Genomic DNA, 24,650 nt, shown 5'->3' on the forward strand with positions numbered 1-24,650 from the left:
TGTATAACTAAAATCTAGGGCTTCTGGGGTCATCTATAGCCATTTTTTTTAAGGATAGAAATCTGTGCTAGGCTAATCTAAAACTAAAGAATATTAGCCAAAGTTGTTTACTAAACATTAAGCACTGTGCCAGCCCTTTATGTGAATTAACATCAAACAATATTATGAAATGGGAATTCTTATTTGTCTCTATTTACAGTTAACAGAGGCGCAGAGAGACTACGTAACTTGGCTAAGCTTACAAACCACCACGCAGCGAAGCCCAGACTGGACTCAGGGCTCCACACTCAGGGCTCCACACGCATAGCATCCTGCCTCTGAGTATGACCCTTCACTCAGCGACAGACGAGGCCACCTGCGACAGACAGAAAAGGTTCACAGTGAAATCTGGTCAAAGAGGTAGTTACTCATTTACTCACCTTCTGAGAATGGCTTAGAATGTGCCATTCAGGTCTAAGAGGTAAAAAATGGAAGACACAGTTGTAAGCAAGCAGTAGCAGCTACAGTCCCACTTCAGTTGTTCCCCAGAATCCCACTATTGTTTTGTTTGGGTTTTTCTGATAAAAGGTTTAACTATCTCATTCAACCAGCACCAGGAAATAAAATTAAGCCCAGCATGAGCCCCCGAGTTACAGGGAGAAAGGGAGCTTTGTAGTTCTAGCACCGGTGGTTTCCTGAGGACAGGGGTGGCTGCTACTAGAATGCCTTTACCACCTCAAAAGGCTGAGCTGAGAGCTGCCTCAGTCCCACCAGAGCTGCCCTGAGGAAGGCTTCACGACCCAGCGTTGGCAGCCACCTCTAACCACCAACACCTCACCCACTCCCTTAACTGCAGACCTGCCACAGTTCTCCAAGGAGCAGGCAAAGCAAAGGCACCACCTTTCGGAGGGAGAGGGCAGATGAGAGCTGGAAACACAGGAAGCACAGTCTGTCTAAGCACCATTAGGCAGATGCACATTAAAATATAATTTCAAAGCTACAGTACTTAGGAAATACTTTATCCACTTCTAACCTTAGAAAAACTAAAGTTGTACCTGGTTTTTCTCTAAAAAACATTCCTCTCCTCCCACAAAATAAGGTAAGAAGAATCTTTCATTTTTTAAAAAGTTTATTTTAATCCTTCCTAGAGGAATAGAGATTTGAATGAAATACATTCATTCCATAAATACATTAGCAGCAAAACCTCTCCACCCGAGTCTTCTCTCCTCCAGCCCAGAGGTTGTGACTTAAGAGCAGAGAGCATGTTCCATCAACCGTCAACTTAAAGATGTGTTTACTTCTTGCTGAAAGCACAATATATACGAGAGACCCGGAGAAAGATCAGATGGGCAGACGAATTAAGTGGAGACCCTGAAAGCACATCCATATGGTGACCATTAAGCCTTCTGCACCTTCCAAATCCTTTGGCATCCACCATGCTGAACCGATGAGATGCTTCACCAAAGACAACTGGAAAGGCCTAACCTTGCAAATGCACCGGTGTCACCTGTCATTCTGAGTTGGCAACATTTTAATGGTGTCTTGATCCTTTTCAGAGGGCAAGCCAGACAGAATCGTTCCCTCCTTCTTTCCATGGCTGAGATACCACTTTGTCAGCTGAGTCCACAGGTGCTTGCTGTCAGGAAACAATCCAGCAGGCATTCCTTGGCTTGCTACACCTCCGGTCCCCTTTGTCTGGGGGCTGCAGGCTTCACTAGAGACAGACAGACATGTCTAAACCTACAAAGATCTCTAAGGAACTACCACCAGGTCTCTCACCCTGGCTTCCATCAAAGCTAGTTTCTTGGACAGTGGCTCAGACATCTCTCCTTTTCTTCTCTCCATCAGGGCCTGCGGCCTGACTGCTCCTTTTTTATCTGCCCTCTAGGCACCTGTTGAAATTTTTGGAAGCAAGATCTACCCTAAACTCCCAAGCAGCCAGGAGAGATTTAAGGCAGGTGGTGCTTTAAACGTGTTAGCTATAGTCAGAATAACAAGCTTACACTGCTATGTTCCAATCCACTCCAGGATGAGCTTAAGCCACCAGTCTGCATAAAACAAAACACCATAACCACAATCAGCAATCAAGACGACTGTGAGGCAGGAACCAAGTTTAGAGTGCTACCAGATCACTGTTGGGAAGAAAATGGAAAAACGAAATAATTCAAAGTAAGTATGATTTGTTTGGGCAGAGGGCAGCTCTGACTCAGGCATAAATGTATCACCCAGATTATGTAGATAAAGAACAGAGCTCAAAAGATGACACTATTCTCCCCACACAGCACTTAAAATTAGGACGCATGCTCTCTTCCCAAGCTCTTCTAAAGTGTTTTCACTAGGATACTCTTCCATAAGTGCTTTATCCATTTCCATTTAGTCTGTTTTGACTGTTGGCTGGAAGGAAATCAGAAAACATTTTACATAAAAATCATTGTAGTGGATAACTAACTGGTTATGTGTGTTTTTCCCATTTTGCATTTTCCATCCAAAATAGGTGGCTGCTTTGTCTTCTATTTATGTGTAGAGAGAGATTCATCTGCTGAATACACAGCACTGTTAATCCGACAGTCTTCTGTCCCCACAGAGTCTGCTAGTTCTTCCTCCTCTGAGTCCTCTTCCTCCTCCTCCTCCTGTGCTGATGAACTGGAGGTGGGCCCTTTGCAGGTCTTCAGGTGGCGGGTGAGATGATATTTGGTTAGATAAGCCTTTGTACATTTTTCACAGACATAATCCCGTTTTCCTTCATGTGAATTGAGATGTTTCTTTAAGTGATTTGTTCTCAAGAACAGCTTATCACACTTGGGACACTTGATCTGGCGTTCTCTAAGAGACACAAGAAAAGCATTTGATTTGGGGTTACAAATGACAACTGAGGCACACGCTTTTTCTTCGTAACTTCAGGCCTCTCTCAGAGAAGCTCTACCTGTTTAGAATCTAACTTTTTTACAGGAGATACACAGAAGAGTCATAAAACATACACATAGTTTAAACAGCACAAACTGATTTAGCCTGTTTGGGAATTCTATGTAAATGGGATCACGCTGTATGTATCTCTTGTGTTTTGCTTCCTTCACTCAATATCATGTTTCTATGCTGGTGTGTGGGTTTGCACATGCATCAGTTCCTCTAGGGCATCTACTCAGGAGCAGCACAGCTCCATCAAAGGACATGCACATCTTCAATCTCACTGGATAATGGCTAAACTGTTTCCCCATATGGTGGTTGTATCAATATACACATCCATCAACAGCCAACTGAGAGTTCCTCTTGTCCCAGATTCTCATCAACAACTGAAGACTCAAAATTTGAAAACGTTTGCCAACTGGCCAATACGTAACAGTATCACACTCTGGTGTCAATGGCAGCTGCTACAACAAAAAATTATCTGGCTCAAAATGTCAACAGTGTCAAAGTTTGAGTAACCCGGGCCTAGACATTTTAGAGCTGAAAAGAAACTCAGAAATCACAGAGAGCAGAAATTTTTCAACTCCTTTTTTGAGCAGCTGAACCCCATGTCTTAATAAAAGTTCAATATGTGAACCAGATCAAGGGGGGTTAAAACTCTTGACGGAGTGGGAGGGTGCCTGGCCTCCTTAGCATTTCTACCACCTACTCCCAGCAGGAGAGGGCTCAGAAGAATTCTGTGGAGCTATAGGACGTGGAAAACTCATTGCCTGACCTCGTGGAGCTTACCTTCTAGTGGAGGAGTTATACCATAAACAAATTAAGAATATATAACATGATATCAGGAGGTAATAAGTACTATGAAAAAAAGAAAAAAAAAGCCAAGTAAGAGTGATGGAGTCCTATTTCAGACAGGAGTCAGGAATAAAGATCCAGACTCCCTGGATATTTCAGGGAGGGTCTGGTTGCACTATGATTACGAATCAGATAAAAGAGCCGATATGAAAGCCAAGTATTATCTAAAACCCACAATAAGAATATAAAGTTTCCATTGTTGATGGATTTCTAAATAAGAATACAAGCTAATGTTTTCTCCCTCTTCTAACACTTGCTGAAAGCTCAGTACCACAATATCTGTTCTCTTCTCTCGACTGTTACTGTGACTAACACAGGCTGGGCAATTAATTACACGTGGATTCACACAATAAATTCCCAACAGGTCTCCCTTCAATCACTCTGTCCTGCTGCCAGAGTAATCTTTATAAGGTGGACATTTCACCATGACAGTCTCTCCCTTAAAATCCTTCTTCATTGCTTGTACAACGCGACTATACTTAACATTACTGAAATATACACTTTAAAATGGTTAAGATAGTACATTTTGTGTTTTATGCCATAATTAAAATAAGACATGTGCACACACATGCAAGGCACAGAACAGCTCCTGGTACACAGGGAGGAAAAATGATTCGGTGGCTCTCCATTATTTCCAGAATGAAATTTAATTTCCTTAGCTGGGTAAAAGGCTCTTCATGATGTGGCTGCTGCCTCTCTCTCCATCACTCTCTCACATGCACATGATGCAAAAAGGTTCTTTACAGTTAGCGCATCTATGATTCTAAACACACCATTTCCACGTCTAGAATACTATTTCTATCCTTTACCCTTCTTTGTCTGCCTGAATAATTCGAGTTTATCTTCTTCAACACTTAGCTCAAACTACCAGGAAGCTTTCCCAGGACACCTGCAGGCTGGCTTAGATGACCCTCTTCTATGGTCTTTCACGATCCAGTGCTTACTCTAACAGCTGCGACACAGTATGGTGATTATTTACTGTTCTGTCTGGTCTCAGAGCTCTTTAAAGACAAGGAATGTCTTCAAATCTCTGTATCTTCACCACTTAGCACAATGCTGGGCATCAAGGACATACTTAAAAACAATTTGCTTAATTAATGAAATTACGTTTTGAAAATATGAAAAAAAGTAAATATAGAGCGTAGAAGTAAAAAATAAGGAAAACAAAACAAACAAGTAAAATGTTTCAGGATAAACCAAAACCTTAGTTTCCTGAACTTTGCTTGGCTATGCGGCCCACAGGAGGCAACTAATGGGCGCCAAGGCAGAAGACAGACGAGGAGCCAGCACTAGGCCCTTGTTCACTGCCCGAGTGTCTGGGCTGTGGTAACTTACTGTGTGTGGATGAGCACGTGCTGCTTGAGGTCCTGCCTCCGCATGAACAGCTTGTCACAGTAATCACACTTGAGATTCTTCTCACCCGTGTGGATAACCATGTGGGACTCCAGGTGTGCCTTCTGGGTGAAAGACTTGTCACACAAAGTACACCTGTAGTTCTTCTGACCTGCACATTAACCCAAATTATCACACTGAGTAAAAGCACCACTAGCATCCTCAAAAGAGGCACATTGTGTGGTATGTGGCAGAGGCAGGAATGAAATAGGCCTGACTGGTAACCGTAACTTCACTTTCTAGGACTGTCTACCACAGAAACACTCAGAGACCCTGAATTTAGATTCTGCAACTAAAACTAGTGAAACGAACACATCTCAGCTCCTAGGATTGCTTAGCTACACATGCACATTTTTTTTTAATGTTTATAGCTGACATACAAAATCAGGAAAAATAACCACTTATAACCCTAGTGCCCAAATTAATTCAATTATTATTTTTAAAACCTCATGAATTCTAATACTTGTCTACAGGCAAACATATTTTTACCATCTACATTTTATAGTTTTCTTTTTTAAAACATACTATATGATCTCTAAACCATGGATGAAAAAAATCCTTTTAAGAATGCAGAAATAAGATTACTCTAAGTCAGGGGTTAGCAAACCTTTTCTTACAAGAGAGTCAGAATTTTAAGCTTTATAGGCCAGTCTGTTGAGCCTACTGTCTTAATGTAAAAGGATGAGGAAGAGTTTTACTTTTAAAGATTTGGAGAACAAATGACCCAGACAAGAAAACTAAATTAAGAACAGTTATTTTGCAGTATATATGAAAAAATAAATAAATAAGTGCTGAGAGGAAGGGGTTGGTTGGCATGGAATTTAGAACAGACACTCAACAAACAAATCTGGGCAGTGTTCACTGGGCAATATTCAAAGGAGAGAAACTGGCTCTGGCTGGTGACCAGGGGTGAGCTGTAATGGGAGGCTCAGCTGTTTCTATAGAATCCCCTTTAAGTCCAAACACATGCATCAACTTCTTGATCACGAACTGCATTTTCCCAGTCACCTTCAAGCTTTGGTGGGAGCATCTGGAAAGGGGAGCATCTTAATCACTGGAAGTAATACTCTGACGAAGTGCAGTCATCCTACCCAATGAAGTCTTGCTGACAGCAAGCTGGATTCATTCTCTAACATCTTATCTCAACCCTACCTGCAAGGCAAGTCTTACTACAGCAATTTCTAATTTTGCAAAATTCCGTTTTCATGGTCCAACATAACTTACCTGTGTGTATCTTGAGGTGAGTACGCAGGTTGCTGGGATCACTAAAAGCCTTGCTACAGAAATCACACTTGTGGGGCTTCATACCCATGTGACCCATAAAGTGGACATGAAGTTTGGAAGGGGAGATAAAAGCTTGGGGGCACATGGAGCACTTCCACTTCCTTTCTTTGCTGTGGCTTGGCCCATGGCTGCTGCTGTGGCCCTGGCTAGGAAGATGGTTATGGATGTGGCTGGTCAGGTGAGCTTTGAACTCTGTATAGGAATTGCACTCCTTGCCACAGTTACAGAGGTGCACATCTGGGTGTTCGGGAACACCTTAAAAAAAAAAATTACTCAATGTCTCCTGGTACTTAAAATTTAACATATGTTGATACTAATAACTGTTGCTTACAATTCTCCCTTTTACCAAAATTGCCAGCTTGCCCCACTACCTGTAAAATTAAAACATCCAGTTCAATGCTCTAGTTCCAGCATCTCAAATAGTGTGCTAGACACACAGGAAGCACCTGGCAAACTCTGGATTATAAGGCTTCTTTCCTAGGGAAAAAAACTTTAGATTCTGTAGTACACACACACACACTCTGAAACATCACTTGTCATCATGACACAGTACAAAGAAAAAGCCTACCAAGGTTAAATCAGTTCAAGAGCTCTGCTTCCTTTATGAACTTAAATTCCAATGATACTGGCTCAAAAAGGAACTCAGGAACTTGAAGTTCCCCAAATCAAAGTCCTAACACAAAAGTTCATTTCATATAAATACTGCTTGGTCAGTAACATTTAGCTTGTGAAGAACCTTACAGATTTTAACATTTTTAACGTAGGGAGAATATCCTGCTTTTATATACACAAAGGTATACGATTTGCTTCAGTTGACGTGTCAATCAATTACCAAAACTTTATTCCTGGTCTGTGGCGTTTTTACTATGCTAGATTAATGACAAACATGTCTTTATACATAAACTTACCAATCTGCTGAGCATAATCCCGGCTGTAATAAAAAAGCAGTTCATTTTCAGGAGGGATATCCTGTGAGGTGCAGAAATAGATTTTTCCATCATGGGGATAAGCCACCAAATTCTGTTCTTCCCGATTCCTAAGTTATCACATTTAACAGATCAAGCATATTAGTTTTGAAATACACACTTAATACATCATATCCCTATAGCAAAATCCTGTATGAAAACTTAGATGTAACTACTTCTCTCGGTCATTTCTCTAATTCCCTATACTACCTAACAGGAGTGACTTGTATAGAAACAGAATTCTTACTTCAATGTATTAATTGATTGCCTTTTATAGTCAGAACACTGGAGTCTGCTACTGGAAGCAAGAAAAGTAAATAAAATGAAGTCTTAAAACAATATGACAAAGACAGACAGAAGCTGAACAAGAATTAACCACCACAGCAGCCTGAGGGATCGACTAATAGCCAATATAAAGATAAGGTACCCATTTGCAAATTCAGTGGTGACTGTACCACTCCTTACTGCATTGGTAAATTGATTAAACTGTTCATAAAAAAAGGATGGTTTTATATGTTTTGATTTATAATCACCAAAAGTCGACTACTACTGGTGAAGAAGGTGAAAAGCCTTAGGCCTTACGTAGGTTCAGATATCACTGTCATTTGGATTCTTTGGCTTTCCCCTACTTTATACGGAGCTTCCTATTGAAAAACATCTGAATGGTACTATTTCTTTCATCCAAGTCTACTCTTACCTGGCTTTGCGCACAAACATCATCCAATTACATTCATTTTCATCAGTTGTAATGATGCAGAATTCTAGGACACCATTGTGGTATATCTGCCAACAGAAGGCAAGCATACATATCAAATGAACTGACCAGTGACCCAAAGTGCTACTAAATTTAGTCTAGCAATGGTCTCATTTACTTTGCAGGAGACACCAGCTTTCCTAGTCAGTGTGAAAATACACGGTTGTCTTCACACATATTTGTCATTTCACCATCCCAGTATTTCTAGCAATGTAATTAAGACTGTTAGAGACCTACAGTTAGTGCTCAGTGGATAGAATCATGTTGCTCTTGATTATTCACATTTTGGCTGGACTAGAAAAGACATGAAAAACAATCTACTTGTCTTCATCATCTACCACATGAATGGGTATAAAAGTCAGAGAACCACCTCTTCTCATGATTTCTCAATGCACCTAGCGCTCCTGTGTTCTCTTCTGGATACAATTCAAGCTCCAATGCCAGTGGCACTCTACCTTTCCAATTATCACAAGACCCATATCTCCCTTACTTCAATTTTGTAAGCATCATTCCTAATTTATTGGCTAAGATTCTACACAAACATGTTACAGGAATAGCTGTTTACATCAAAACTGTATGTTTCCAGCCCCTCACATTAGAAAACCAGAGAAATACTCTTAGCTTCTAATTCTAGAATTGCTTCCCAAGCTAAACATTTGAGGAGTGTCTCAGCTGATTACAAAATAAGACTTTTATCATATAAACAAAATCTATGGCCTCAGCTGCCATAAGTAATTAAAATGAAGAATTATTGGGTTATCTAACAAAAAAAAGACTAAAACAGTTCACCTTCTATATTCAATACCTGGTGTTTTACTATGTATCATAATTTGGCTACCAAGAACAGAAAGAATGTAATATTAAGGAAATGACTGAGAGGCGAATGGCACTACATGAACTTGACTAATTTTGACTTTTACATTGCTTTTAATTACCTCATAATAATAAAAACACCCAAAAGTCACAGAGAAGTTTCATAAACACTGACCTTCCAGATATGGTTCACTGGCTTATCTGTCCATTCTGCTACTTCCATGGAGTGACTCTGCTGGCCAATGAGAGGCCCAAAGCACGTCCGCACAGGAATGGTTTCCCCAGTCCAGACACCTAACAGCGAAGGACACCAACTACACAATCAGTCACTTAAGCAACTAATAAGATAGAGAAAAGAGCAGCTTAACGCATGCAAAGAATCTTATTTCAATGAACCTAAGAACCACTGATGTTCCAGCATTTCTAAGAGGTAGGTAAGTCTTATAGGTTCTATCCTGTAAATAAGGAAAAAGTAATGAACAGATTAGATGGGGACTCAGAAGAAATATGCAGAGTAAGAAGTGGTATCAAATTCCTGAACCCATTTTTATACATAAGGACTCAAACAATGTCCCTCCAAGTATGTTACTTTGGAGCTAATATATAAAAAAATGTAGAGAACATTACTTTAGTATAAAAACATTACTACAAAATAAATCAAACTTCTAAAATTGTTTGTGCTTAATGCGTTGCTCTTTATTATCTAAGCTGTTTAATGTTTTCGATTGACTCATGCCTAAGCTACACCCAAAAGAATAATGAACCTAGTTTCATATTTTCACAGAATGGCACAGTAATTCAGACACCAGGTTAAATTCAAACATGGATAAGCACACTTTGGCAGTCTAAATTCCTTACTCCTTTTTCCTAAGGAGTATTAGACAATTTGCAAACATTTGATCTAAACATCTTTTGTGATAAAAGGTCATCAACGGTGAATTTTCCATGTTTTATAAAAGAAACCAAGTTTCCATGAGTGTTTTGTCATGATATTTGTTACTATATGATAGAGCTGAGAATAAAAGTCAAGTCTTCAAAGACTCAGAATTCTCTCCTCTATTCAATTCTAAGACAGGGGAACTTTCCCAATAAAGTTTTCAACCTGATTTATTGCTGTCACCACTGGATAAGACAAATATTCCCTAAAAGGATAAATCTTCAGCCATAAATTAACTTTTGGATCAATCAAATAATGACTAAATTATAAACATCTACTTTTACAATACCCTACAAAAGAAGAAGAGACTCTGCAGGGGGCTTTACAGTTCTAAGGTTCTTACCAACTTCTGCTCCCACAATTGACTGGCGGAGAACAAGCTGCTTTGGGAGAGAAAGTCTCGCTCTGCTCTCTATTGGTGTGTCAGGAACAAAAGTCACTGGTCCATGATCGGGGCAGTCTGAAGGATAGGCTCGGTCACAGAGAGTGCACCCTGCGGATGGGAAATTTGAGACACAAATGGGGTCAGTTCAAGCAAGTGAAATGAAAGAACACCTGCTTTTCTACTTAAATGTGAATTACTAAAATGTACCCAGTACGAAGAAAGGTTCTAATAGAAATACTCTGATCACAGAACCACTTTCTTACACAAAAATATATATACACTTACATATCTCTCTTAAGAGTTGATTTTTCTTTTAATCCAACTGGACAAGTGTCCTACTCAGTGCATAAGAGAAAGACTGATCAAAAAATAACAATACATTATTTCTTACATTAAGAAGATAAGTAATACCTTCAGATGTGATGTTTCAAAGTCCAAAAGATTCCAATTCTACTAAACTATAAGAGGAAATTGAGTTGAAATGCTGTTAGTCATGCAAAGCCAAAACAGAGGTGACAACATAGCACAAAGGAATCAGAGCCAGCTGCACCACTGCTCTTCTCTGCTTCACTGTAAACAAAAAGGTCAAACCAATTTTGGTGACAGATTCTTCAGACAATTTCTTACTGTTTGCATGGTCTTTCTTTCTGCATTGTCAGAAAGGATGCTGCCTACATATACTGTTCTCTATGCTTACTGTAACTTCACTTTTACAAGCTCAGGAGTGTCCTCCTTCATAAATCTTTTGCTCTTATACTTTCCTTTCTATTAAGGAGTAGTACTCATAACCTTATTTAGTTAATGACTGTGTTCAAACTTTCCACATTCTTTCACAAAATAGTTGTAGTACATAAACTTTAGAACCATGACCTTCTAGGTGTCTTTTTTCCCTAAGTAATCCATTAGAAATTACTACTTAAATAGCATAAAATATCAGTAAGTTTTCATACTAAGGCAGAATACTACTACTTCTTCAAGAACCTCTTGATTAAAACTTCTCTGAATGTCAGATTAGAGATCTCTTATACTTTATGAGAACTTATTCTCTGATGCTCTTAACAAGAAACATGTTAAATCTTCAAAGGAGAGTCAGACTTCATCCTGCAAAAAATGCCTACAGGTTTCCTTCAAAGATATATAAATGGCCAATAAGTACATATAAAGACGTTCAACATCATTAGTCATGAAGGAAATGCAAATCAAAACCACAATGAGATGCCACTTCACACCCACTACAGTGGCTATAACCAATAAAGAAAACAAGTGTTGGCAAAGAGGTAAAAAAAAAAACTGAACCCTCTTACATCGATGCTGGGAATGTAAAATGATGCAGGCACTCTGGAAAAGTCTGGTAATTCCTCAAAAAGTTAAACACAGAGCAATTCTGCTTCTAGATATATATCCAAGAGAATTAAAAACATATGTTCATACAAAAACTTGCATGTGAATATTCATAGCAGCATTAAATGTAACAGCCAAAAAGGAGAAAGAGAAAGTTCATAAATGATAAATGGATGAACAAAATATGGTATATCTATACAATGGGATATTATTCATCCAAAAAGAGAAATGAAGCACTGATACATGCTACATGGATGAGCCACATTATGCAAAGGAAAAGAAGCCAGACACAGAAAGCCACTTATTGTAGGATTCCATTCATGAAATGTCCAGAGTAGGCGAACCCATAAAGTAAATTAGAAGTTGCCTAATTAGTGGTAGGCGGGGGTAGCGAGAGAGGCATGAAGAGTGACTACCAATGCTATTTCTTTGTAGGGTGATAAAAATTTTGGAATTATACAGTGGTTAAGTTGCACAACCCTGCCAACATACTAAAAATCACTAAACTGTACACTTTAAAATGTATATGGGAATTATATATCGTTTTTTAAATGTTTTAAAAAACACACTTAGAAGCAAGAGGTTTCACTTGCCCTATTAAAAAAGGATCAATAGGCTTATTTAAGCCACCTCTTCTGCTAAATTAATGAGCCTACATTAATCACATTCCTAAATTTAAATATTTTAAAATTATAAATCTAAGACTTTAAAGGGTTAACACAAAAGGTCTCTCCACTGCTTGGTGGCCTCAGAAGCTTCCTCCTGCTTTCCTGACCATCCTGTTCAATCTACTTTAGAAGCTCTTCCTCTGCCACTGTATCTTAACATCCCTCGCCTTCTTGTCATTCCACACTTCCTAGAAGTTCTTGCCCCACTTCCATGGCTATGATTAATATCTTAATGCCAAGGACCCCTAAATATTTCCAGACAGATCTGAGCCCCAGATTCAAATTCTCACTAGACTCTCTAGATATCATTAGACACTGAAATCAACATGTCTGAAACCAGATTCACCATCATTCTGCAAAAAAAAAAAAAATAAAAATCTACTCCTCCTCCACCATTCCTTATCCAAAGGAATGGTCACTATCCACCGAGCCAGAACTTCATCCCTCCCCCAACTTCACCAACCAATGAGTTTGACTGAGTTCTCTGTAAATATCCTCTACTTTTTTCAACTGTATTACCTCTACTCTGGGCTGGAAAACCAACCATCACCTCTCACTTAAGTTATGGCATGATCTTTACCCATATGCCTCTAACAAACTAGTTATGCTCACATTGCAGCAGAACTCCCCATCCCAACCCTCCCTCCTTAAAACCCTTGACTGGTCTTACAAGAGCCTCTGTGTTCTGGCTCCTATTTCTCTCATTACAGATCCCTCACTCCATCCTCATTTTGTGCTTCAGTAATTCCGAACCACTCACGATTCTTTCAGTTCTAGGAAATCATGGGTACCAACTCCTGTCTCGGACACTGTCCTTCCTGATACTCAACTGCTGACATCTTTCTTGTCCTTCAGGTCTGTGCTAACATGTATGCTGCCCTCCCCTTCCCTGTCAGTCTTCCCTGCCCCTTGCATGGCTTGGTTAGCTGCTGCCCCTCAAGCTCCTTTAGCACCTCGCACCTAATCCCATCTTTTCACTTATCATACCATACTGCAATAGCCTGTTTACTTGCCTAAGCCTCCCATCATGCTATAGCTCCTTAAAAGCATGTGTTCTCTCTTGGAGACTGTTCTTCACCCTGTATCTAGCACAGAGGCTGGTGCTTATTTCTTGCATCAATGAAGCATGTAGTGACACCAACAAATTAACTGTTTTTATATTGCCTTTTGTTATTATTGCCCCATAAAAAGAGAACTTTTACGTGCTCAACTATGGTAATTTATACACATTCTGAGCCCAAAAAAAAAAAAAAATCATTTGTATCCAGCTACATTTTCCCATGGGGATAAAACAAATATGCATGATCTTCTAAATTTGTCTTATGTTGAAAAAGCACACAGCATGTCATACAGAATACCTTACTGAAACATACTTTCCTAACTCTGTGTAACTTTGGAAAATATCCTAAGTATATTAGGCTAAGCTTACCTGTAAAATATAGAAATGACTATGTTTCCTTACTTCAGGAAAAATACTGTAAGAACCCACAAAATGTCTATACATCACTTGATTTACTTGAGGAAAAGGCACCACATTAATATAAAGGACAATAAAAAGGCAAAGAAAAGTTTCAAAGTCTAGTCGCTTTTTATACTCCCTTAATTGACACCTGACCTTGACTAACTCTGTTAGGGATGATGGCCCTTTCTACCAATATGTCCAAAAGAAAAAGGCTAAGCACACTCACAAATTGTAAACAAGGTTGCCATATTTTCCTTGTTTGAATTGGAGTCTTCCATTTGCAGTGAAGGTGGTACAAAAGAAAGACTGTCTGAAGATACATCTACATGACCTGTCCCCATAGCAACCTCCTGGGTGATGGAGGAGACAGCCACAGGTTCTAGGCTTAGGCCAACTTCATGGAGGGAAACAGATTCTAGGGAGGCGAGGTTGTGTGAGGTAGAGAGTGCCACGCTTACAGAGTTGGTGCTCATGGCCACGGTGTGGATGGAGTCACTGAGGGCACTGTCAGACATCCCGTTGACCCGACTTGCAATGTGGTCTGTCTCCATGACCACAGGGAGCTCCAGTCCATTCCCATGAATGGGTATCACTCCACCATGTCCTACAGTTTCTGCTGCAAGGTTGTTGCTCACAGAATCCACAGACAGAGGTTCATGACTTCTGGAGCCATTTGGAATTTGGGTATGCTCTCCTGCAACACCATCCATGGTAAGCTCTTCTGCCATTCCATCTGTAGAGATTGGGCTGGTAACCCTAGAGACGTTCTCCATAGTGATTGTTGTATCCAAGGCCACCTCATGGCCATCACTGGGATGAAGACTTTGGGCACCATGTGTTGTCACAGATCGAGAGTCTATTGAAACAATGCCTGGTTCTAAACCAACATTTCCATTGGACTGATAGGGATCTAGTGCTGAAGCGTTATTGGCGATAGATAATGCTGTATTACCATCAACATTTATAGAGTTAGGGTGGATATACTGAGGAGGTGGTCTGTCGGCTAAATAAGATAAAATGCCTGAGAAAAGGAAAAGATAAGATATCAGGGACTTTTCAGTACTTTGCTAAATATAAAAAATTCCAAATGCTAAAAGCTATTTTCTTTACAAATACAACTAAATTAAAATAATCTCCCACTTACTTTTTTGGTTTCATACATTTATATATATATATATATACACACATACTTTATAAATAGCAACATACATTTACCATTCAGTTTTTCCTGTGAAACTCAGAAATAAAAAAAATTAACTATATTCCTTTGAAGTCACTAGAAATTAAACCATTTACATGCTGTCTTTAATAAACACATGGTTGGAATTCTTGAATCGCAAAATGATGAAATTTGCTCTATTAAGAGTTAAAAGGTAAAATGACTTAAAAGCCAATCTTCCAAGTGAAGAATAAAATTTAATTAAGTTTTAACTTATTAAACTATCATAAAACATTACTCTATTCAAAATAAGTCACAATTATACCTGCTTTACTAAAACAGAAAAAAATATTTGAACAGTCATGCCTGTGAGGATGTGGTGAAATGGTACTTGCTGCACTGCCAGCAGAAGTATAAATTTCTAAAACCTCTTTGTAAAGTATATAGCATAATAACCTCAAAAATGTTCATACCTTCTTGCACAAGAAATGCCACTTACAGTAATCTTCTCTAAATGTATTTTGTAAATATTATACACAGAACATTTATATAACAGTAATTTAAAAAACTGGAAAAAACTAACCAACAATAAAGGTTGATATAATAAACCATGGAATATCCATTCAACAGAATATAATACATCATGAAAAAGGGTAATTATGAAAACCATGTAACAGTTGGAGAAAAAAACTATGTAAAAACAAAAACATTAAGTGAAAAAAGTAAGGATACACAATTGTATAGAAAGTACTATAGTAATAATTATGAAAAACAGTAAAAACCTATACACAAAAATGGGGATATAGCTCAGTGGTAGAGTGCATGCTCAGCATGCACGAGGTCCTCGGTTCAATCCCCGGTATCTCCATTAAAAAACAAAACAAAACATACACAAAAATAAAAGACAGGAAGGATACCAAAAAGATGGATGGAGAGACTATGAGAGACTGCCCTCCCTTCTTTTTTGCTAAATTTTCTGAAGTGAGTATATAATATTTTTAGAACAGTCAAAATTCAATAAACTTTAATTTATAATAAACAATGACACTGTAGCAGGACATGTAGTTGGTAGGAATCACAAATGCAAAATTATAAAAACTGAACCAAGGAGGCACCAGAAGAGAAAAGATTAAAACTGTTTATGTGCCATTAAGAAATTAAGCTTAGTCAAACTGCTGTATCAATAATAGGTTATCTATATATGTTCTAAGAGGACAGATACACAAACACAAAGAAAAATTTTTTCCCACGTAGATCAATATGTAATAGTGACAAACAGAAAAAGTGTTACTCAAATCTTTTAAGAACTGAGATTAATACCAAAACCAGGCAAAGACACTACCAAAAAAGAGAATTACAGACCAGTATCACTGATGAACATAGATGCAAAAATCCTCACCAAAACATCAAAAAATCGAATCCAACAGCACATAAAAAAGATTATACATCATGATCAAGTGGGGTTCATCCCAGGGACACAAAGGTGGTTCAACATACGCAAATCTATCAGTGTAATACATCACATCAACAAGAGAAAGGACAAAAACCACATGATCATCTCAATCGATGAAAAAAAGCATTTGATAAAATTCAACACCCATTTATGATAAAAACTCCTACCAAAGTGGGTATAGAAGGAACATATCTCAACATAATAAAAGCTATACATGACAAACCTACAGCCAGCATAGTACTCAACGCTGAAAAACTCAAAAGCTTCCCACTAAAACCTGGGACAAGACAAGGCTGCCCACTATCACCACTCCTATTCAACATAGTCTTGGAAGTCCTAGCCACAGCAGTCAGGCAAGAGAGAGAAATAAAAGGGATCCAAATTGGAAAAGAAGAGGTAAAAGTGTCACTACATGCAGAAGACATGATACTATATATAGAAAACCCTAAAAGGTCCACACAAAACCTACTAGAACTAATCGAAGAATTCAGCAAGGTAGCAGGTTACAAGATGACTATTCAAAAATCAGTTGCATTTCTTTACACTAACGATGAATCAACAGGAAAAAAAAGTTAAGAAACAATCCCCTTTAAAGTAGCACCCAAAGTAATAAAATACCTAGGAATAAATCTAACCAAGGGGGTGAAACACTTATACATGGAAAACTATAAACCATTGATAAAGGAAATTAAAGAAGACTAAAAAAATGGAAAGATATCCCATACTTCTGGATTGGAAGAATCAATATTGTTAAAACGGTCACACTGCCCAAGGCAATCTACAGATTTCATGTAATTCCTATCAAATTACACAAGACACATTACACAGAACTAGAACAAATCTTTATGTGGAACCACAAAAGACCTAGAATTGCCAAAGCATTACACTGTGCTCTACGCTGGAATTTGACACAACATTGTAAAATGACTATAACTCAATAAAAAAAATAAAAAGAAAAAAAGATAGAAAAATACCATAAAAAAAAAAAAGACAGCATGGTATCGGTACAAAAACAGACATATGGACCAATGGAACAGAATAGAGAGCCCAGAAATGAACCCACAAACTTTTGGTCAACTAATCTTCCACAAAGGAGGCAAGAATATGCAATGGAAAAAAGACAGTCTCTTCAGTAAATGGTGTCGGGAAAACTGGACAGCAGCATGTAGAACAATGAAGCTAAAACACTCCCTTACACCATACACAAAAATAAACTCAAAGACTTAAACTTAAGACAAGATACAATAAGCCTCCTAGAAGAAAACATAGGCAAAACATCTCACGTACATCTCAAAAATGTTCTCCTAGGGTAGTATGCCCAAGCGATAGAAATAAAAGCAAGAATAAACAAATGGGACCTAATGAAACTTACAAGCTTCTGCACAGCAAAGGAAACCATAAGCAAAACAAAACAACAAACTACGGAATGGGAGAAAATTTTTGCAAAAGATGAAACTGACAAAGGTTTGATCTCCAGAATATATAAGCAGCTCATATGACTTAATAAGAAAAAAACAAACCCAATCCAAAAATGGGTAGAAGACCTAAACAAGCAATTCTCCAAGGAAGAAATACAAATGACCAATAGGCACATGAAAAAATGCTCAATATTACTAATTATCAGAGAAATGCAAATCAAAACTACAATGAGGTATCACCTCACACCAGTCAGAATGGACATCATTCAAAAATCTACAAATGACCCTCCTACACTGCTGGTGGGAATGCAGTTTGGTGCAGCCACTGTGGAAAACAGCATGGAGATTCCTCAAAAGACTAGGAATAGACTTACCATATGACCCAGGAATCCCGCTCCTGGGCATATATCCAGAAGGAACCCTACTTCAAAAAGACACCTGCACCCCAATGTTCGAAGCAGCACTATTTACAACAGCCAAGACATGGAAACAGCCTAAATGTCCATCAACAGCTGACTGAATAAAGAAAATGTGGTATATTTATACAATGGTATACTATTCAGCCACAAAAAATGACAACATAATGCCATTTGGAGCAACATGGATGCTCCTGGAGAATGTCATTCTAAGTGAAGTAAGCCAGAAAAAGAAAGAAAACACCATATGAGATTGCTCATACATGGAATCTAAAAAAAAAAAAAAAGAAAAGAAAGAAAAAGACAAATGAACATAAATACAAATGAGAAACAGACTCACAGACATAGAATACAAACTTGTGGTTGCCAGGGGGGAGGGGGGTGGGAAGGGACAGACTGGGAGTTCGAAATTTGTAGATACTGACAGGCTTACATAGAATAGATAAACAAGATTATAACGTATAGCACAGGGAAATATATACAAGATCTTGTGGTAGCTCACAGTGAAAAAGAATGCAACAGTGAATATATTTATATTCAAGTATAACTGAAAAATTGTGCTCTACACTAGAAATTGACACAACATTGTAAACTGACTATAACTCAATTTAAAAAAAAAATTTGAGGAAGAGCTAGCTGTATTCTTTCTTCTGACTTCCCAAATAACCATTAACACTTACCAGGTAGAATGGTTCTGAAGTAACTGCTCTCAAGGTGGGGGTAAGGTGGTGGAGGTAGGGCATAGTTTCTCTCAGGTAACCCACACATCACCCCTCGATCCCCAATACCCATTGGGAGCATCAGAGACAAAGCAGAAGGCAGAGAGCTCAGGGAGGGACCCAGGTTTGGAATTGCCACTGGCAGGCCTAAGGAAAAAAAGTTTTCTTCTCAATTAAAAGAAAGCAAGTACTTAAAAATTCTCTTTATAATCACTGGTTAAATTCCTAGGAAGGTTTCTGCAATGAGCAAAATTCTCACCTAGTAGCCCTTTACATTCCCAGATAGGCAGTATTGTGCAGACATCCACAAACAGGTCTATATTTAGTTCTTAGGTTAGTTTTAAAATGCCAACTTGATCATCCAGTTGTCTGTACTGCTCTTAAAACATTTAATTATAATTAAAAACTTAGTTTAAATACAGTTTAAGAAGACAAATCATTTATAGATAAAAATAAGAAGAAACATACCAAAGTTCAAAGAAATATATCAACATTCAGAGTGGTCTCTGAGTAGTGACAGTACAAAAAATTTTTTAATGTATTTTTTATTTTACTGTATTCTCTATTTTACATGGTGAGAATACTTCACTTATAAAAAATTTAAAGATATGCTTCTACCTAGAAAATAATTTACAGTTAGATGCAAAACTACACATACATATTTTCATACAGCCTTTTGTATATATGCTGTACTTCATGTTTTTAAAAAACTTGAGCTTTGTATCTACCTTGGATTATATCTATCTGCAAAGTGTTAAAATGACTCTAACTGTGCCTAAGTATCACAATGAACACTCATCAACTTGGGCAGTACTGATTCGCATTATCTTTGCCAGCTGCAATACTTTTTTTACCAGGTTTCTTCTCCTTAATAAGAGTGTCCACTAAATGGAATGACTAAGAGATTAAAAAAAAATTTATTCTTAACTCATCTGATTAATATCTTTTGTGGACAATAAAAGGCATGTGAAGAGACCCTAGTTTAGATGAATCTTATTTTACTGCTGCATTTTAGTAATTAAGCAGGTAATTCTCTATAGAGAACTATTTAAACAACTTGCTGATTTAAAATACTCTTAAACATTTTTATTGTGATAAACAAAGTCCAATACATTACAACGTCAGAGACCTTTAGAATCACTAGCTTACCATTGTGAGACTCAATAGCTTGTTTCTTTTCTGTTTCAGTAAAAAGAAGAAATTAAACTAGGCAGATAAGAAGGTTTTAAATGCACAGTGATAGGGAGAAGCGAGCTGCCTCTTTTGCACTCTTATTCTTTCCGACAGAGGCTCATGGGGAGCTCCATGCAGGAGCTCCATCTCTGAAATCTCCTCTTTAACCATAATTCTAGGCCTGGTGAATTTGCAATTGTTGCCAGTTTCAGATGTGATAGGAAATAAAGCTCAATTCCTCATGTTTTCTAGGAACAGCTATTAGAGTAACTTTGATTCTCTTCTATTAACTCCGGGACAGAGTGCCAAGGGAATGAACCAGATGCAAAGGTAATCCTAGATAAAATGCCAAGTCAACTTCAGCACTAGACGAAAGACCATTAATCCAAGGAGAGGACCATCAAAAAGAAAGGCCACTCCTATCCACTACAGCTCCAGTACTGTACAAAAATGGTTTCTTCCATTCTGCTTCCACATATGGAACCACCATTTAGACCTGCTTGGCTTCTCCCTTCCACTCTTAAAGGGGCTCTAGACCCCCTCTAGGCTCCATTTAGAGTTGTTATTACAACTGAGTGTTGAAATTCAGTCGCTCTCCCTTACCACTCACCTGGGGCAGGGATGGCATTATGAGTGGGTGAGGCAGCCAACCCAAGGTGACTCCCTGAGACTGGCAGGGCATTGCTAACAGAGGATGAAGTCAGCTGCTCCATCCCCACTGGGCTCAGGTTCATTTCATTCATCCTAAGAAAGAGCAGACACAATTAGTTATGCAAAAACTTAGTGACTGTTAAAGGGACTGAAGAACATGAAACAATAAGGGTGGGGAAATGTGCCTCGACCAATTACTACTTCATTTTTATGCCCACAGCTCTCTGATAGCCAGGTCATATTCTTTCTACTGATAAGGAAACTGGGATTCAGAGATGTTACCTCGGATGTCATATAGCAGAAACAGGATTTAACTCAGGTCTGCCTTGCTCCAAACCCTAAGCACACTATCTAAAGCAAAACCTGCAATCCTTTGAACACTTTGGCAATCAGGTTGTTGTTTTTTTGTTTGTTTTTTTTAATTCATCTAAGTTTTTTCTTCACAATATTTATTTTCTACAACTGGCTTATTACTTCAAACCAGGACTTTTACAGTTTGCTTTAACTTACTCAAAGAACTTTTACTAATTCTTTTTATACCAGGAGTTAAAGTGATACTGGGCCTGATTTAGATTATCAGTGCTGTGACAGAAGTACTATATTTTCTCCACGGACCAGCATTTTATTAAAATTCTGCACAGGTATCTTAATATTTAATCAATAATCTTAATACCATCCTCCATAAATCAAGGTTCATTATGTAAGCTTTCCTAGATGTTTTATTTAAAAAATTACCTCATATTCTCTCACCAATTCTTCAAAATAAGGTAACCAAGGAAATTAAGGCTCAAAGGGGGCTTGCCATATGCCCCAAATCACACAGCAATTAAATGGAGGAACACAGATCATGCTGCAAAATACTGGCAAAAGTTTTTCAATACACCCCTTTTTTTTTTCTTAATCATTTTGCCATTTTTGGCAGGCTGAAGAATCTGAGAATTGCCTTTTCTATGCAGTCCATCTTGTAGTGCCATTGACAACCTTGTTAAAATAAGAGTAACACTGATCTGAACAAGACACTATTGGGGGTTGCTATCAATATGTATTAGTTGCTATGTCAGAATTTAGAGACTGCCATATTATAAACAGAATTTCAAGAGGCTAGCCAATAGGTATCGAAAGGAGGTCACTAATGACCTCCAATCCTATGGCAAGTATCAGAGTGATGCAAGTTCTTCTGTGTACCTATGTACATGGGAGGGGTGAAGTACAGGAAAGGAAATCAAATGGGTCTACACTGCCCTAGCAGTGAAAGCAAAACTTAAGAGGTTTTTAGTCTGAAAAATGGCAATATCGGCTATCAATCAACACAAAAATAATAGTAACAATTAATACTTCCTTACTATATGTATTAGGCACTGGGCCTAATGATTACATGTAATTATCTCACCTAATCCTTATAACTACTGTGAGGAGGTATTATTCTTCATCCCACTTTAGAGATGAGGAAACAGACTCATCTAAGTACTTAACCCCAAATTACATAACTAGTAAGGGACAGAGTTGGGATTTAAATCCAGGTATGCCTAATTTAAGAAACTAGTAAATTGGCAGAATTGGGATTTAAATCCAAGTGTGCCCAATTTAAGAAACCCAAGCCCTTAACTATGATTAGAAAAAGACAATAAAAGAACCATTTTGCCTTTTCTAGTTCCAACACTTTAGGGTCTGTGTATTTATATTGTGGGCCAGGTTTAAAGTCCCACACAAACCTATTCCTGCATTATTCTATATCCATAGGCTTCAACCCTACCCTGGGCAAGGTAGCTCATAAAACCAAGCTCCCAGGCATTAAAAGTGTTCAAAGCCAATTGAGGACAGTACCTTGTACAGAGTAGGTACTCTGAAATATTTATTTGGATGGAGCAATGCAAACACATCCTTACTAGAAAGACAACAAGAAGCACATGGGAAATAAAGTACATCTTATGAAGGACAGCATAACAACACTAATTATGTTATAAAAGAATGCAAAAATCCTTATAACCAAAAGAAACCATAGCTATCTTAATTTTGAAAGTTTCTGGGTTTGATTTGGTTTAAAACAGCTTTTCCTGTAACTTTTTTTTAGATACAAAGATAACTAAAACTTTACAATCACTAGAGTAGTACTGACCTACAAAAAAAACTGGTTACAATAATTTTTTAAGTACAATTAAGTTTGCAGCTTCAAATACCATGCTGAAGAGTCCTGAGTATTAATCTGTGCACCTAGTCTCAACATAAAAATCAAAATGGTGTTTCTAGGTTGACTCCTAGGCCTTCTCAAACCAGTTTAAACCAGAGTTTAATGTGAGAGGCTCAGCAGATTTCTGCTTTGTTGTGAGTCACTAAAATGTGATGCCCTCAGCAGCCATAAACCAAAGGTAACTAGTATCCCACAGAAAGAAAACAGATGAAGGGAATTCACAGTATGATCCTCTTAAGACTCTCCCATTCGAAAGTGCAATTCCATTCCAGCTGCTCTTCTGAGATTGCAGGAAGCAGTCTTGGGAGAAGGGCCAGAATAAGATACTAAGCTCTCTCTTCTCCACGCATTCATTGTAGAACCATTCCCCTCACATTTCTCTAGTTTACATGATCTCTGCGTAAACGATTTGCCTGCTGCTGACCTTTATACTTTTTCTTAGAATGACATATACGAAGCTAATGGAAACGCAGCCACTTTGCAAGTAAAATGGACAGTTTCAGCAATTTGAATGGAAGTTTTTATCTTCCTTATCCTCAAAATACACCCTATGAAAGGTCCCTTCACACTTCTGTACTGACATGGTACCGCAAAGTACTTTAAGCATTAACACGAAGCCTACAAATTAAGAACCTCCTTCTCTACATTACTAGCCAAGCCAGACGGTAACCAGCAAAATTCAAAGCGAAGCATGGTGATGACCTAAAAATACACTTCAAAATCCAGATAAAAATGTTATTAAACGCGCAAATAATTCAAAAGTAATGGTAAATATATCAACGAACCAACAATCACAGTACAGCGATTTGAACTAGACACATGTGGAGCTAATCAGGTTTAATGAGAATATATTCAACTCAGCACTAGCTTCTGGATTTCTCGTTCCCTCTGGGACACAAATCCATTTACAAATCGCACCTGTAGCCTGCCCAATGGCACCAAAAGCAAAGGCACTCTAAAGTCCCACTTGCCAGATATTTTCTAAAGATATCACGACCGCTGAGCCCCACAACCTTCTTACCTGTGATGCATCTGCTGGGGGCCAAGTGTCAGAGAAAAGCGCACACGGGTGGCGGGGAACCGGCATCAGGATTTGCGTTCCAGCGTCACGTGCTACCGCATCTTGCTTACAACCGCTGCACAAGCGCGGCCACTCGTCCCCGGGGCCGTCCAGGGCCACCCAACTTCTCCCGAGGGTCGGCAGCCGCGCACCCTGCCGCGAGATGGGGCATGCCGGGGAACACCCGGGGCCTTTCCTCCAGAAGCTTCGGGAGGGGGGGCTACCCAACCTGAGGGGGAGGAAAAGGGCGGTTACCAAAATTCGGGGAGGATGCAGCCCCCGTCCCTTCGCCGCCGGCGAGCCCAGGCCTGCGAACACCACCTCCCAAGGGCGACTAAGTCGCCCGCCCGCGGGCATGGGGCCCGCACGCCGCCCTCACCCCGCCCAGCCCGGCCCGGCCCGGCCCGGCCTGCGCACAGCCCACCTGCCGGCCGCGCGGGGAGCGCACGCGCCTGCCCCACCGCTTTTTTCCTCATCCGGGAAAAACTCGCCTAGGGGCCCTCCCCACCCGCACGACCCCCGCGCCGCGAGGGCCGCTCGCCTAACGTTTCCCGCCGGGCCGGGCCCAGCCCGCACTCTCCTCCCGGCCGCACCCTCCAAAGCGCGTTTCCGGCTCCTGAGCCACTCTTGGCGCCCGCCGCTCCGCCCCTCGTGCGTGCGCCCCTCCCCACCAC

At 39.1% G+C, this 24,650-nt stretch overlaps 1 protein-coding gene across 5 annotated transcripts; it reads right to left on the minus strand.

The window, feature by feature from the left end:
• Positions 1-1,090: 1,090 nt before the first annotated feature.
• On the minus strand, positions 1,091-24,650 carry PRDM4 (PR/SET domain 4). Of its 5 annotated transcripts, none has more exons than XM_031462826.2 (12): positions 24,570-24,650; positions 23,938-24,205; positions 20,688-20,821; positions 18,866-19,051; positions 13,966-14,760; positions 10,227-10,376; positions 9,122-9,240; positions 8,077-8,162; positions 7,323-7,450; positions 6,355-6,669; positions 5,074-5,242; positions 1,091-2,802 (listed from the first exon to the last, which is right to left on the minus strand). In XM_031462826.2, exons 2-12 carry the CDS (start codon positions 23,946-23,948, stop codon positions 2,490-2,492), a joined length of 2,406 nt encoding a protein of 801 aa, XP_031318686.1. In that variant the 5' UTR covers positions 23,949-24,205; positions 24,570-24,650; the 3' UTR covers positions 1,091-2,489. The 5 variants fall into 5 exon arrangements, with proteins under 5 accessions (XP_031318686.1, XP_031318685.1, XP_064347761.1 ...); XM_031462825.2 differs by having other exon boundaries at positions 24,401-24,580; XM_064491691.1 differs by lacking the exon at positions 24,570-24,650 and adding an exon at positions 24,523-24,537.

This window comes from Camelus dromedarius, chromosome 11 (genome assembly GCF_036321535.1).
Source record: "Camelus dromedarius isolate mCamDro1 chromosome 11, mCamDro1.pat, whole genome shotgun sequence".
In the NCBI taxonomy this organism is placed as follows: Eukaryota; Metazoa; Chordata; class Mammalia; order Artiodactyla; family Camelidae; genus Camelus; species Camelus dromedarius.

What these genes read in the sequence shown, in the direction of transcription:
- PRDM4 (XM_031462826.2), bottom strand. An exon ending in ATGTTTGTGCGCAAAGCCAG is followed by an intron (nt 7,451 to 8,076) that starts GTAAGAGTAGAC and finishes GTGATAACTTAG; the next exon opens with GAATCGGGAAGAACAGAATT. An exon ending in CACGTGCTCATCCACACACA is followed by an intron (nt 2,803 to 5,073) that starts GTAAGTTACCAC and finishes TGTGTCTCTTAG; the next exon opens with AGAACGCCAGATCAAGTGTC.